The sequence below is a fragment of the Microcebus murinus genome, chromosome 8, assembly GCF_040939455.1.
Source record: "Microcebus murinus isolate Inina chromosome 8, M.murinus_Inina_mat1.0, whole genome shotgun sequence".
Lineage (NCBI taxonomy): Eukaryota > Metazoa > Chordata > Mammalia > Primates > Cheirogaleidae > Microcebus > Microcebus murinus.
In genome coordinates this window covers 23,631,644-23,649,215 of record NC_134111.1, presented here as the reverse complement: position 1 = coordinate 23,649,215, position 17,572 = coordinate 23,631,644, and the positions used below count along the sequence as shown (strand labels likewise).

Below are 17,572 nucleotides of genomic sequence, written 5' to 3'. Positions count from 1 at the left end.
AATGTACAAACATTTTATGACAGTTCTTCAGCCCAAACCACTTATCCAAAGTAAAATTTAAAACCACTAGAACAGGAATGGAAGGATTATCTTTTATTTCTCCTAGCAATAAACCAGCTTGAGATAATTCAAGGTCGTTTAGAGTCCATGAAAAAAAAATAATTTACTTTAACCATTGTCACATATTCTTTGCTCTTTCTAGACTCTAATCTACTCAAAGAGAACAGAAGAATAGTAACACATTCAATTTGTAAATAAGTCCTGCTTAACTGAATTCCTAACATTTGATTAGAAAGCATAGAATATATGGAGAAAATAACACTCCACAAAATCCTGATACATAAAGAGATAGCTTTGAATGACATAATATTTTCTAAAATCCTCAACTAGACCTTAAGTTTTCTCCCTTTTGCAGAACAGCAAAGTAAATATAACCATCAAAGATGTGTGCTATTGCATTGTCTTTTCACTTTGATTAATTCTTGGTGTACTTAAAAATAAGATGAGGGTAGTAAAAGTCTTTGCCATACCTACCTCATAGTTTATAATAATGGTCACGTAAGATTATGAATGAAAGCCCTTTGAAAGGCAAAACTACAAACTATAAATAAAAAGTGGTATTGTATTATTGTTGTTGATGTCGTTATTTTAGTGACAGTTGTTTAAAATAAATCTTTCAAAATATTAGTTGTTAAAATCAAATAAAACATAGAGACAAATCTTTATGTTTAAAATGTTTTACTTGTGAAGTAATAATTGTAATTCAGGATATACACACAGACCAGGTGGTCTTTGGTATATCCAAAGGACAAAGAGGAGGTTGGATGTGTTATAAAAAGGAAAAATGTGTATTGTTTTGCCACAAAGTTTATTGGCACTAGTAAGGTTTGGGAGAGCTGGCAAACTGGTGAGTGACGATGGTAAAACTAGCCTTTGAGTCATGGTAGATTGTTTCAATAGCTATTGGATAAAACTTTTTCATGTTACAACAGTTTCAGCAGCCAAGTTTGCAGAGAATTATATCTCGAGGCAAGTTATGTGCCCTGAACTCTTTCCCCCTTGGCTTTTCGGCTCTGTTTTAGTTGAGTGTGACAATAGTGACTCACTTTATATGATCACTTTTCACATAGTATAATAATTATGTCAGAAAAACTTAAAATTTTCTCATTCTCAGAAGTGACAGTCAATGAAATGTTGTTGTGGTATTTTTCCATAAAGTGAAATGAGAATATTTTGTTATATTTTGTTATAACAAAATTTACTTCTTTATCTTTCTGTGTGTTAAATTATTAAATTTTATTTAATGTTATGAAAACTATTTTGTAAGTTTTATGTGGGTATCCTATTTTTGGATATAAAGTATGCTAAATTTTGGGATATTATAATTTTTTGTGTATACTTAATGTGTACGACATGATATTTTGATATACATAGTGAAATGGTTACTAAAGTCAAGCAAATTAATATATCCATGATTTCTTATAATTACCATTTCATGTGTATGGTAAGAACACCTAAAATCTACTCTCAGCAAACTTCCAGTATACAATAGAATACTATAACTATAGTCTTTATGTTGTACCTTAGATTTGCAGATTTATTCATCCTACATATCTGCAACTTTGTGCCTTTGGCCAACATCTCCTTTTTTCCTCTCTACCCCCAATACCTAGTAACCACTGTTTTATTCTCTATATATTTGACTTAAAATATATATCCTCATATGTAATGAAATATTATTTAGCCTTCAAACAACAAAACCCGGAAATTTTGTCGTTTTCACAACTTGGATGAACATGGATGACATTATGCCCAGTGAGATAAACCAAAGATACATACTGCATGATCTCACTTGTATGTGGAATCTAAAGCAAATAAACAAAACTCCACAAAATTTACTTTTAATGAACTGAATAAGCTAGCATTGTTCATATACCTTGTTTTTGTTGTTGTTGTTTTGTTTATTTGTTTGTTTTAATTCTAGTTAATCCTGGAGAAGTATTACCTCACATATGTAAAGCTGGAGAATTTCGCTGCAAAAACAGATACTGTATCCAAGCTCGGTGGAAATGTGATGGAGATGATGACTGCCTAGACGGGAGTGATGAGGATTCAGTAAATTGTTGTATGTTCTCCTTCGATTAAACTTAAAACTGCATTTCCCTGAGTCTTTGAATATGTGGATTATCAAAGCAGTTTGTCAAAACCTGAAAATATCTTTGATGCAAATAGGATTTTAGTTTTATTTCTAAGTTATCCTTTTGCATAAAGATTAGACCATAGATTGCTTCCTTTGCATAGTTTTAAAGCAGTGGTTTTCACATCTTTTCTCTTACTTCACATTATCATTTTAGTTGTTCCAAAAATCTTTTCTTTTCTATGGTATGGTGTCAGCACTGCCACACCACTGTCAGAGGTTGTTATAGGGGACCCTTTTGGATTTTTTAATTTAAAGATGTAGAAAATCAATTTAAACCCCCTCAAGATAGAATTATTTGTACAGAAGGTCACGATCCACTCCGCTGCTCCTTGGCATCAGAGCCTTGAAGAAGATCCAAGGAAACAGACATGGGTCTGGAACATGTCATTACCTAGCTTCACTGGCACAGTCCATGGTAGGAAACACATATGGGACACTCAGAAATAAAAGGCTTGTTTTTTTTTTCCCTTTGGCTTCTATATAGCTATTTATCATCTGCTAGAATAGGAATAGATTTATGTTTCTGGTAAGGATAAGGAAATTTCCCACATACATGTTAGGAAAATATTTGGAAAGTATAATATATTAAATAATATTTTGAGAATATATTTGATTAAAGTCACTAGATGAATGGCATTGAAAAATATAAAATATTTTTATATAAAGCAAAATACATTGGACAAATGTACCTTTGGATTTGACCTAGGTACATTGTTTTAAAAAAATATTTTTTTTAATTAATGACTTTTTTTTTAAATTAAAGTGACTGAACTAAGTGACAGTCTTCCATTTTCTATTTTTTTAAATTAAGAATATAAAAATGAAGTTTTAAAGGTCTTTTGTTAAGAACTTACAAAATTGGTCTGAGTATCTATATTCAACTATTTGTGCTTTGGAAAAAAATCCCAAGAATATGGACTTTAAAAAATATTTTCAAATTATATATTAAAATATAATACATAAATTATAATTAATGCATAAATACAGCATTACTTTTTTCTGGTTTCCAGACATCAGCCCTGACTTCAACATTATGTGCTTCTTATTTTCAGCCTCACTAATATCTAACAAATAAAAATCTTAAGTACAAATTGACACAATTAGCCAAAAGTTACAGAGCAAGAAGAGCATTTCATTGAGGGGGAAAGAGTGTTTTTTTCCCTACTTTTTTTACATAAATGATGTATTATTTAGTGATTAATTTAATTCCCTCACTCCTTCTAATTCACAATCAGCACCATTATTTATGGTTTTAATGAATGCTCCCTACATACCAGCTTCCTCTGTAGTTGCAGGAACCCAGTGCCTGAGCAGAGCACAAATATTTCATCAAATATTTATGTATTAGTTCTTCAGGTCCATGCTTTCATTTGTGTGACTTGTATTGTCTATTAACTAAACAAGAAAACGCATCTTCTCTATGAATGTATAGGGTGTATTGCATTTGTGCTGTTAATAAATGTTAAAGTTTCTAATCAGTAATTTTTCTTGGTTATTATCATTTTCCATTTCATCCCTCGAGCCATGAGTTTTTGCTAGTCTTCTTTCTATTGCACTTATAACTCATACTCAATTCTATCAGTAAATTTTATTTCTTTTACTTCCTAAATAATTATTTTTTAAATCTTACTTCCTCTCAATTTTCATTGCCTAAATTAGGCTCTCATCATAGATTAACTTAATATGTGCCTTTCTATCATTCCTACACTATTCCACCTTTAACTAAAGCGCATTTTCCACACTGATTTCAGAATGATGATTATCAAATAAATCAATTCTTGTTATTTCCATACTGCATAACAACCAACAGGGATAAATTTTAAAATCTATTGGCTCATATATAAGGTAATTCTTATTCTGTCTCGTCTTTACATTTCTAACCTTTAGTCTATCATGCATCCACTTACCCTTTTTGTCCTTATGAAGTTGAACTACAAGTAGATCTCTAAAACATGTCATTCTGGTTTTCTCCTCTGTGACTGTACTGACTGTTCCTGGTCTAAAGAATTCAACACAGTTTACCATTACCTCCTTAGGAAGTCTTTTTTGATCACCAAAAAAATCTCCTCAATATAACTTTATTGGACTGAAGTATTCATCTTCTGTACATTTCTTAATTATAGTAGTTGTCAAATCATATTGCAATTGTATACTTGCTTATTTGGGGCATATAATATATTAACATCTTCCTGAGAAGATGCCTTATGCTGTAGCATCTTTGCAGTCTTAGAGTCTAGCACTGCACCTGACACTTGGAAGAATGAATTATTAAATCAGTGAGACAATAAACAGCTCAACATCTCTGGCCACCTTCCAGCAATATGGTGTCTTTTGTCAGCATCACAATGATTATACTTCTGGGGTGACATAGTTAGTATTCCAATACTAGATAAGTAATTTCAGAGGATTATCTTTGATTTTAGATACTCATAACCTATGACCTTGAATTTTGTTATCATTCTACTTCTGTCCTCAGTGTTTCAACTCCAAACCAAAACTCTACATTTGAATTTCCTTTTACTTCATTGATGAAAATCACAAAAGTCCTTGATAAGCATCACTGAAATAAATGTGCATAATTTTGGTACCTTAAAATGTTGGCCCTTTGAGATATATCAGATAACATTTATTTCTCGGGGCAGCTATTTCTGCTAAAGTCCCTGAAGTGAGTAGAAAATGTAAATTGTGCTCAAATGCTAGAGAATGTAAAGTCTTTCCCCAAATTTGTTTTTTTTTTTACTTTACATAAATAAAAACTTTCTAAAAAGTGATAAAACCACTTTATCATCAAAACTAAAGGAAAAAGTGTTTGTAGAAACTAACGGGAAATGCACACATTTGCTATGCAACAGCATGATAAAATGACAATTTCTCAAACTCTCAGTAAAACTAATACCAAAATTCATTCTTATCATATAGAAGTGCTACCACTGGGCATAAAGAAAATTACTTTAAAAAGAATGTTGAAATTGTGAAACAAATATCAAAGAGCATGCCAATTCAGTTAGGAATTTAGCCTCCAGAATGCAGGAAAAATAATCATAGAAGGTTAACATTAAGATGGCCCCCCTGTTGTGCTCAGATATTGGAGGTTTAATCCTTAGCTGTGCACAGCTTCCCATAGGAGAATTGCCTCTTCTTCAGTATTTTTTTGTGGTTAGATGTTTATTTGTTTGTTCTAGGGAAGAAAACTGATGATGATCTTTTTTGTTATTAAAATTATACAGGATCTCATATCTAGCACCAAGTCTAGGTCACAAGTAATGTGCTTTTCTTTTCTGGGTGTTTCCTTCTGTTTCTAAGAAACATTTGTCAAAGCAGAATAACAGTAAGCTTATTTGATATTTTAAGAAATATTTGAGTGGTTGTGTGGTCTAAAACATAAGTATTCCTAATATATATAACTAAATTATTTGTGATACATACTTATTATGTTTACCATTAAAATTTGAGGTTAATTTTAAATGTTTTTGTAAAATATTTTGAAATTGGGTCACCAGCTGTGATAAGGGATGAGGAAACAAATAGTAATATAGTTGATTTTAGTGGAGACATGAAAAATGAGTATATTTTCTTTTATTTGAGATTTAATTACTTGATGTTTTCTATAAAAATGTTATGTTTTATCAAAGCCTAGAATATTAATATTTTTATAAAATATGATAATGAATGACATGCTATGGCATTTATTATACTATAAGTACTGTAACTTTTCTATAACTATAATTCAAAATATGCATAACTTTATCCAATTTTAAATAATTAAACTTGCTTTCCCTTCCATCTCAGTCAATCATAGTTGTCCTGATGATCAGTTTAAATGCCAGAGTAATCGTTGCATCCCCAAGAGATGGCTTTGTGACGGAGCTAATGATTGTGGGAGTAATGAAGATGAATCCAATCAAACTTGCACAGGTAAAGGTTTCCTTGGATATATACATAAATCACCTCCAAAGTTTGTCTCCATAAAAATGCAGGTCAATGCTTTGAACTAAGCTGAACTTTCCTAGTGCTGATGATCTGATTATTGCAGTAGTAAATGAATTCAGAGTTTGATGGCACAAAGGCTAGAATACAAATTATCTTTTATTTAATCCTTGGGCACGACTCTGCTTTCCAAACTAATTTGGCACTTCATCTATCCATATGGGTTGACTGTCAACACACTACTTGTACAAGACTTGTCCTAGCTAAATCTTACTTGGCAGTGGAGGTTGAGGTTTGTTAGCATGCTGTGATATAGGTCATCTCACAAAGGAGGACTATTTTATTTTTACCTTAGAAAATGATTTATAAATTTATTTAGTCTACTATGAAATACCTTTGTGAATAGTTTTCTGTTCATGGCACATTATTTATATGATGCAGCTTTTTTTTCTTTTCTTTTCCATGAAATCCCAAGACCACTAGCCTATTTATATTTCCATATAATCTATCCCATTGTAATAAATCTTTGAGTCCCTAGCCAGACTCTCATTGAATGGAAATATACATCTTGTGGTACAGGTTACAACAGAATGCCAGAAAGGTCATTATTAGTAGGATAAATGTTGAAAAATGATACTGACTAGCAGCAGCCTAGTGCTTCTCTTTAAATGATGAAAAAGTAGTACATTTGATTACTCATGTTGATATGATCAGTAAAAACTGATTTTTTAAAAAGCATACATACAACATCAAAACATATCAACCACACCACCAATTCTTTCTCTCTTTATCAAAGTAGCCTTACTAAATAAAAATTATTATTATAAAGGATAGTGAATACTGTAGAGCAACATATAGAGGAAACACACAGAGGTCGAGAAGATTGGTTTCTACTATTGGTTTTGTCACTTAGACTTATACATATCCGCACCTCAATTTCCTCATGCATTTATTTCAGCACTGTAAGAGTATGAATTACCTAGAAATTATTTCCAAAGACCTTTTTAAAACGTAAAAAACAGCAATGGCAAGAACAGAAGAGTTACCATTCCATAATCCTCACTTGTATCTTATATTCAGCTTTTTCCATAGTGATATATTTGCTGAGAATCCATGGGCCAGTTATTGTGTTGTCCCTTGATTAAAAACCTCATCTAATATTTTAGAGTAATTGAAGTTTTTAAAAGATTTGTGTGTGTGTCTCACAAAGTTGTTTTACAAAAGACTTTCTAAGAGAAAGGAACCTCTAGAGACCATCTGGTCATAGGTGTGGCCTTCAGGGCCATTATTTTATAGATGGGGAATGGAAGAGGGGACTTGTCTAAACTTAGACCACTGGTAAGATTCTAGTATAGGGGAATCTCAGCCCATGAGTTTTGTTTCCAAGGCTATTGCTATTTATGCCAAACTACATGATCCTACAGATTAGCTAGAAATTAAGTTGTGGTCAATTTAACTTTATTCAAGTTGCTCCTGCAACATCACTATAATTTATAATGAAGCATTTTTTAAGCCAGTCCAATTATTATTCTTTTAAGGTTAAGGTTCAATTCCAAGCTTATGCTTAATTATATCCTAAACAAACAGATCTGCTTTCACCTTAAAATAGAAGGCATTGTTGATTTGATTCATAATATTATGTCTTCTTCATTTTTACTACATTTTTAAAATATGCTTACCTCTACATGATTTTTAAGGAAGCATTTGTGATTGGCCAATTACTTATAGTAGTCAAAGTGGAAATGCTTATGTGTAAGAGCAAATAAAACAATCTTAATTAGTAAGATTTCTAAGATACTCAAGTACTATAGTCCACTAGGAAATAAAACATAGCTCGCTTAAATGCCACTTTAAGTGATGCCAGCTGAAGTCTGCCACTCAGTACTAGATCTTCTTGTCAGTATACTTAGGATAGATATTATAGTCACAGGACACCTTAAAACCTTGAATAAAAAGAATAAAAGGAAAAATAAATATGCCTTTTAGCTTTGAAAACTATGAAGTGTGTGGTCATGTTACAATGTACTCTCATTTCATTTTACAATAATATATAAATAGGTCACACAGCTTACCATACCAGAAAAAAAATATTAAATTCATGTAGACCATTTCCTCAGCTGGATCATTTCTATCCATTTCTAAATATAGGTGTATACATGCCATATATCTTAGATAAAAAGACTTTCCGATGGGGAATTATTTTGTAATTCAATCCACTGTCCTTTAGCCATTAGCATTGTGACCATTTTATATCTTAAAAAAAAAAAAATTCTTTCCCATGAGAAACCAATTTCTAATTTAATTCCTTTGGCATTTATTTCCCTCATGAATCTATTGATTAATTATTTACCAAGGCACTGCTGAAAGAATGAAGGAAAATATGCAGTATCTTTCTTTAAGAAGCTTAAGAGGGAAGAGTGGAAAAAGATATGTAAACAGCCTATTCCAAAGCAATAGTCCAAGTACTAAATTTAATCACATGTGAGCACATAGGAAGAGTATGGAATTTAATCTTTACTTATCTGGGAAGATTTCCTTAAGGAGGCAAATGTTCAATCTAAGCCTTATAAAAAGCTTAAGCAAAATTCCTTTCTATTAGATATAAGCAAAGAAATAAACAATAGCATAGTAATTTCTGGGGACTTCAACACCCCAGTGACAGAACTGGACAGATCATTGAAGCATATAATCAATAAAGAAATACTGAATTAAAATGAGACTCTAGAGCAAGTGGACTTAACAGACATTTACAGAACATTTTACTCAAAAACTACTGAATATACACTCTTCTCATTAGCACTTGGGACATTGTTCAAGACTGTACATCTCTTAGGCCACAAAATGTCTCAGCAAATTCAAAACAAAATTGAAATCATACCATGTGTCCTCACAGACCACAGTGGAATAAAGCTAGAAATCAATTCCAAGAGAAACACTCAAACACAAAGTCATGGAAATTAAACAACCTACTGCTGAATGATCCTTGGGTCCATGAGGAAATTGAGATGAAAATCAAGAGATTCCTTGAACCAAAAAAAAGTAGACAAGCTATCAGGATCTATGGGATACAGTAAAAGCATTCCTAAGGGGAAAATTCATAGCCTTAAATGCCTACATCAAAAAGACAGAAAGATCACAAATTAACAACCTAATCTTACATCTCAATGAACTATACAAAGAAAAGCAAACCAAACCCAAACAGGCAGAAAAACAAAACAAATAAAAGTAGAACTAAATGAAATGGAAACCAAAAAAACAATACAAAGGATGAACAAATAAAAAGTTGGTTCTTTGAAAAGATAAACAAAATTGATAGATCACTAGCCAGATTAACTAGAAAAAGAAGAGAAAGAATTTAAAAAAAACTCAATCAGAAATGAAAAGGAGACATTATAATTTATACCATAGAAATACAAAATATCATGTGGTTTTATGAATACCACCAAAACTCCTATGCACACAAACTAGAAAACATGGAGGAAATGGATAAAGTCCCAGAAACACACAACCTCTCAAGCCTAAATCAGGAATTAATTTAAATCTTACACAGACTAAAAATGAGCAGAGAGATTGAAGCAGTAATAATAAAAAAATAAATTTCCAAACAACAACAAAAAAAGCCCCAGACCAGATAGATTCACAGTAGAATTCTACCAGACCTACAAAGAACTGGTACCAAAACTACAGAAATTATTCATAATGTTAAGAAGGAGGGAATCCTCCCTAATTTATTCTACAAAACAAGTATCACCTTGAAAGCAAAGCCAGGAAGGGACACAACAGCAACAACAACAGAAAAAGAAAATTGCAGACCAATATCTCTTATGAACATAGATACAGAAATCCTAAACAATATACTAGCAAAGCTAATTTAGCAGCACATCAAAAAGATAATTCACTATGATCAAATGGGTTTCATCCTAGGTTTGCAAGGGTGGTTTAATATATACAATTCACAAATACAATATAACAAATACAATATAAACAAAAGTGTATAAATAATATAAACAATAAATGTAAACATATAAATAATAAATATGATTTACCATATAAACAAAAGTAAAAACAAAGACCAAATGATCATCACAATAGATGTAGAAAAAGCATTCGATAAAACCCAGCACCCCTTCATGATAAAAACCCTCAACAAAGTAGGCTTAGAAGGAGTTCACCTCAACCTTATAAAAGCCATATAACAAACCCACAGCCAACATCATATTGAATGGGGAAAAGTTGAAAGCATTCCCACTAAGAACTAGAATAAAACAAGGGTGCCTACTGTCACTCTGTCTATTCCACATAGCGCTGGATTCCTAGTCAGAACAATAAGGCAAGAGAAAGAAAAAAAAGGTATTCATATCAGGAGGTCAAACTATCTCTGTTCACTGACAATATGATCTTATATCTAGAAAAATCTAAAGACTCCACCAAAAGACTCTAAGAATTGATAAGTAAATTCATAAAAGTCTCAGGTTGCAATATTAATGTACACAAAGCACCAATATTTCTATATACTAACAACAGTTAAGGTGGGAGTCAAATCAGGGACTCAATACCATTTACAATAGCTACAAAGAAAACAAAATACCAAGGAACGAATTAACTAAAGAAGTGGAAGGTCTCTAATAAGGAGAACTGCAAAACACTGATAAAAGAAATTACAGGTGACACAAACAAATGGAAATACATCCCACACTCATGGATTGGTAGAATCAACAGCATTAAAATGTCCATATTGTCCAAAGTGATTTATAGATTTAATGCAATCCCCATCAAAATACCAATTCCATATTTCATAGATCTAGAAAAAATAATTCTATGCTTCATTTGGAACCAAAAATTATCCTGAATAGCCATAGCAATCTTAAGCAAAAAGAACAAATCTAGAAGCATCACATTATCTGACTTCAAATTATACTACATGGCTATATGTCATAGCCAAAACAGGATAGTACTGGTATAAAGGTAGAGATATAGATCAATGCAACAAAATAAAGAATCCAGAAAGAAAATCATCTATCTACAACCAACTGATCTTCAACAAAACAGAAAACAACATACACTGAGGAAAGGAAGCCCTATTCAATAAATGGTGGAGCAAAAAGTAGAAATACCATGTGCAGAAGAATGAAACAGGAGTTTTTGTTACATGGAAACCTTGTATAATGCTTATCAGGACTTTCAGTGTGCCTGTCACCAGAGAAATATTCACTGTACCCAATGCATAAAGTTTTAACCTTCATAGATTGTCCAGGGTGAGGTGAAATGAATAATAGGAGAGATGGTTGAAGAATTTGCCTGAATAGGAAACAGTGCATACACAGAGAGTCAGAGCAAGTTGACACAGTCAGGGGCTTGGTAGCCATTCTCACTCAACATCTAAAATATCTATTTATAAGGGAGACCTAGAGGCCAAACATGAAAAGTAGTTAGATTTGAAATTCCTTTTCCTCGTAGTAACCATGATAATTTTTAGATTCAAGCCTAGGCAATTTCAGACCATAATTTCTTCCTCCCCACAGAGCTCTGGTTACATTACGTAATGCTTGTTCTTCTCATATCCTCCACCAATTTTGACTAAATTCAGACTAGACAAGTGTAATTCTATTAAAAAATTTTAACATATTAAAATTATCAGACTTTTCTAAGACAAATAGTGTGTTTTGATATGACATAGGCTTCATTTAAATAGAATGCTTTTGATTATAATGCAACAAAGGTGAGGTGTAGGAATAGTGCTACTCTCTTCCCTTGTATAGTGCATGTGCATTGTAGGATTTCTCACTGCAACATGGCTGCAGGAGAAGCATGGTAAGTAATATGTAGAACTATTCACATAGTGACAGTAAATCTCTGATTCAACTGCTAGATAAACAGTTCCCATGGAGGAGGTATAAATCTCCTCTTCCTTAGAGCAGCATTTGCTACTATATTAGTCCTCTAGGTCTGGTCTGCTAATCTCACCTCCAAACTAATTTAGATCAGATGAGGACAAGAACTAAAAAAGTAAAAGTGTTTTCTTCAGACAAATCCATTGATTAGAAAGTGATAATTTAGTCAATCTCATTATATCATGTAGACAGGCAGTACTTGGAGATTTGTGGAATGAAGCATCTTTCTCATCCAAAATCAGTTAAATTTGTTTAGTAGACTAAGTGAATAATTTTCTCCATGATTAGAACAGAAAATAAATTACTATATCTTTAGGGTATACTTTCCCTCAATAATAATTAGTGAATACTCTTTGGAATAATAGGTCATAATAGTTCCTCCAGCTTCAGAGTTAATGAGATGACAGCATCACAATGTGAGATATAGGTCATACACAATGTGAGCCAGGTTCTTAGAAGTTCTTTCTCATTTTCTTCTCTAATCACCATAGCTTTACTAATGAGAAAGCATATAATCTTAGAAAAATTTACTAGAATTAAATCTGAATTTTTAGGAGAGAATACAGTGATATGAGAATGTCAAAAGAATATTAGACTGGATAAATTTAATATATTATTATTATAGGTAACATAGAATTTTGTTGAGATGAAAATGTATAATAATGTCTTTTTATTTAAACCAGAAAGCAAGAAAGAATAAAGGAATAAAATAGAGAATGAAGAAGGAAGAAACAGAAAGAAAAAGAAAGGAAAAAGAGAAGGTGGGAGGAAGGTTAGAGAAGGAAGTCCAGAATTGAAAAAAAATCCACTCATTAAATTTCTCTTAAAATTCAAAAGGAAACAGCATATTTATTTTAACTAATGAAATAGGGATATGTAAGAGAAAAATTATTAATATTCCTCACACTTCTATTTTATCCTTTTCTATAAATAAACTAATGTTAACATTAGATCTTGTGAGTATCATTCTACATCTTTCTCTAGGCAAATACAAATACACACACACATGCACCCACACACATGCACACACATACACACTCTCTCTTTCTCTGTATCTGTCTATATATATGTACTTTCTATAAGCAGACATAATTTAAAAAATACATACAAACTTTTAGTACAAATTTTAGAATAGCTTAACAGAAAATCTATAGAATTAGCCAAATAAGACAACATAGAAATATTTAATCCTACTTTAAATTTTAATGTTGAAAATTTCAGAAGCATATATTTGTTGGAATATTAAAAATCTGTTAATTTAAATTAATGATCAATTTGTAAAATGGAAAAAAATAAGATATTGCATAAAATATTTTAGATTCAGGACCCTTATCCACACAAGCAAAGCCAAATACATACTGTAATAATTTTCCTCATATTTCCAATTGCAGACACTGAGAATAGAAATGTTATATTCAGTCTAATGTATCAAACTAACCCAGTAAATTTCTTATTTGTTTTTCCTAAATAATCTTTAAAGTATTCACTAATAATAGATACACACTAACTGTGTATATACCTTTAAAGAAATTATTGTAAATGATCTTTGAAACTCTAGTTAATGGTACCCATTTTAATGTTTAATTAATTGACTTGGCTTTCAACCACTCTCTTTTATATCAATCATTAATGCCCAATTTGACAGGGTGTTTCGATGAAACAGAAACACATCCTTAAGATTCTCAAGCCCATGAAACGGGAGGAAGTCTATTAGCTAAGCAAGTTCCCTTATTATAGCCACAGAAATTCAGCCACCAGTTGTTCCTTATCTGTCCAAACCTCACCTAACAAAAAATATTTATAGGTCTGAATATACCCTTTCCAACATATCCCATTTTTTTCTCTAGTCCAATGAAAGGAAAGGGTAGTTGGGTTACTGATACTCACGGAGACAGATTTGTAGTTCAGAGGAACAAAAGAAAAAAAAAAATCAAGCATTAAATATAACAGTAGGTAACAATCAAAGCCCTGGGGGAAGAAGCAGAGAAGCTATTTAGGCTTTCATGCTTTCAAAATTTGACCTGATTGTAATAGAAAAGGGCAATCAAATTCCCTGTAGAACATAACCCCTTTACTGATTAATTTTAAAACACTGCCTTTGGCTGACATAGGTTTCATGTTTGTGTTCATTGAGACCCTTAAGAGAGCCCAAAGCAAAGTTCATTAATATACTTTGATTAAAAAGTCATATTTTTAATATAATTGTGTTAAAAGTGAGTTTTAAAAAAATCATCTTAAGCCTCAATGTATGTTTTATAAAATATGTTCTGCATTTTCACTTCAGATAGTGGATAATTTAGAGATCAAAAGGTAAATGCATTAAAAATGAGGAAAAGAATTATAACCCCATAACTATAAATTAGATACCCTGACATAGTGTCCAAATGCTTCCTTCAACATTATGGCAAAAGTTTTCTCGGTTTATTGGCAAATGCTATCCAAAATCTTCTTTGTTAATTGAAAGAGTTGGATGAAATTTAATTTAACTTTATATTCATAAGCATGTGCTAGGCAAAATTTTAAAATAATGAATTCCTAGTTTCATTTATTGAATTGTGTGAGGATTACCTGAATATCTTGTCATTTAGCAGTCTTTTAAATTGGAGAGCAAATCGTGAATTTTAGAGAAGGCAAGCAAGGTGATATTTGGAAACATTAAATAAAAATGTACTTTAAAAATATTTTATCTTAATAGAGAAATAAAATATCTTATGTGTAAAAGAGATATTTCATCTTTTATATCCTCAGTGTTGTTCAAAAGGCCTCTTTTTTTTTTTTGTATATTAATTGATCATCATAGCCAGAACATGCCAGGTAGACCAGTTTTCTTGTGGAAATGGGCGTTGCATTCCCAGAGCATGGTTGTGTGACAGGGAAGATGACTGCGGTGACCAGACAGATGAAATGGGATCTTGTGGTAAGTTATAAGTGCAACATTTGTTGGTAGAGACTGTGTCAGACAGAACATTCTATCACTATAATTTCTCCAAAAAGCTTAGGATAGGTTACTTTTCATTATAGCCTTTGGACCTTAGGATGTACTTTAAGGAGAACTTCAGAATATATGCCCTCCTCAGATAAAATATATAGATCCAAACATTGCAGATTTTATTAGAAGGTGGTTACTATACATCTAACAGGACATTCTCAAATGTTCATTTTTAATCTTATGTGTATAATGATTAAACTTGTCAAACAGAATAGCTCATTGAGTAACATTTGGAGTATATGATGACGTGTTTCTTGTTGCCATGCATATATTATATACTGACAGCATTAAATAATCCAGGCTAAGATTACACAGGATAAATCATTTGTTCCATTTACATAGAGTCATGTGATTCTGACAAAATCGTTATTAGTTTAAGATAATATTTTTGTTGATGGCAAACTTCCCAGTCACTTTCTACAGATTCTCCTACTTTTGAAAATAGTAAAAATTTATTGTTTATAGCATTGTAAATTTAATTAATTAATCCCATTTGTACTTATGTATCAGAGTGTTATATTATCACTTGTCTCAATAATGTAGTCAAACACAGTAAGAAAGTGAAACATGTTTTCTAAGACTTGTGCTTTATTTCAGTCATAGCAATGGATTTTTAAGATTACTTTGGGAAACTTTATCCATAAATTAGACATGTGTAACACATTTATTATAAATATGATGTACTTATGTATACATTCTAATAACTTAACCCCGTGTTATAATACTTTTAACAGTAGGAAAATAAGGGGTTTTTAACCCCTCTATTTAAATCCCTATATTCTGAGAATGTTTATCTAAATTTTTCAAAAATTGTCTTATACTATACTTTTAAGTCCATGTAGACATTTGAGTTTATAACCTCTGAATAAAGTATAGCTAAAGTAAGTAGTACTAATTGACATGATAAAGAACACAATTACAGTGTTGTAGAAGAAAGCAATGGAGAACCACCCGATAGACAATTAATTGTACATTCTACAGGTAGAATATCTGGAGCCTGGCCAATAAAGTGAGTTAAGAAGTTTGCTCCTTTCCAAGGAACAAACTAATTGTGTGGTCCAAAAGCTGGCTGGGTCTGTGGCTAAGTTGCTTTATTTTTCTTTTGATTCCTTTCCTATTTTGAGCATCCTCATCAAGAGTATACCAAAACAGTAATGAATAACCTGAAAACATTAAATACAGAGAGGCTTTGGAATCAGAGTCTCAATTCTGATAAGAAATGCCATGAAAATAATATAGATTAGGAAAATAAAGTATAAGCTCATTAAAGAACTTCTATTAGGTATTTGATCTGATTTATTTTTTAGTCATAGGTATAGGGCAAGACCTTTTTCATTTTTCTAATAATTTATTTGAATCAAAGGAGGGGGAAATGCCTAAGATTTCAATAAAAAAACTAAAAATTACATCAACATTACTTATATATCTTTCATTAGGTGAGGGGAAGAGGGAATGGAAGAGCTGCCAAACATATTTTCTTATTGAATCTTTACAACAAATCTATGAGAAACATATTACTGTCCACATTTTATAGATAAAGGAATTGGAACTTAGAGACATAGCAACTTGCTTGAGATCACAAGGCTAATAAATAACAGGGCTAGGCTATGAATCCAGTCATGCTTAAAACTAAAACCTAACCATTTCAGCTTAACTTTGTATTGAAATCATTAGATAGGAAGAATAGGGTGCAGATAATGCCATTATCTTATTTGAACGCACATAAATTTATAATGGGCTTTATTCATTGGTATGTTAGTAAAGTTTTAACATCCACTGGTGGGGAGGAGCCCTGATCTGATGTTTGCCTATTTTTATGCTGTAAATACTGTCACGATGGCCAATATCAAGTTGCCAATATCATTCTCTGAATGAGAAATTGGGAAAAGTCATGCAGTCACATACCAACATGTAATATTTTCACTGTACAAATGGAACAGATAAAAATAACTTCAAGAGCAATGTAGTTTATTATTTCTTTAAATAATACCATGTGCTTAACAACTGGCTCATAGAATATCTGGAAATTAAAAATAGACTCTCACAAATTGGTACAAGAAGCCCCCAGCACACAACTGAATATGAACACATTGCGACAATTTACCTGTTAGATAGCTTGATTCTGAAATATAGCCGAATTTTATAGAGTATCATAGTCTCAGTATCATTTCTCCTTACAGGGTAGGAAACGTGTTTTTCTCTAAACATGTGTCTCTCTTCAGTAACATACATTTACCTTTCAGATTGTCATTTTAAATCAAAATTTACATCAAAAGAGAAGGTGACAAAGAAACTCTTGTAGGCACAGTCTCACTTATAAAGTTATTATAAGAGAGAATGGCATAGACCTCTGCAATAGAAATTATTCCTGCACTGAATACAAAATGATGAAGACTGAAATTTTTTAAAAAGCAGTTAATGTATTTGACATTATTTTGTAAATACATATAGGTTCAAATAATTCCCAGTTTGATTAAGCATCATTATAATATTTAGACTGATCATATTTTGCTTTTGCCATTGGGATAAAGCAGATTCCCAAAGGTCTAATCTTGCAAGAAGACT

At 31.6% G+C, this 17,572-nt stretch overlaps 1 protein-coding gene across 2 annotated transcripts in view; it reads left to right on the top strand.

Moving 5' to 3' along the window:
* The window catches only part of LRP1B (LDL receptor related protein 1B), a 1,745,675-nt gene that overhangs the window by 1,069,659 nt on the left and 658,444 nt on the right, over positions 1-17,572 (top strand). For both annotated transcript variants that reach the window (XM_020288518.2, XM_076005497.1), the window contains exons 16-18: positions 1,985-2,125; positions 5,990-6,115; positions 14,819-14,935. In XM_020288518.2, the coding sequence (XP_020144107.2) occupies positions 1,985-2,125; positions 5,990-6,115; positions 14,819-14,935 (384 nt within the window). The remainder of the gene's footprint in view (positions 1-1,984; positions 2,126-5,989; positions 6,116-14,818; positions 14,936-17,572) is intronic.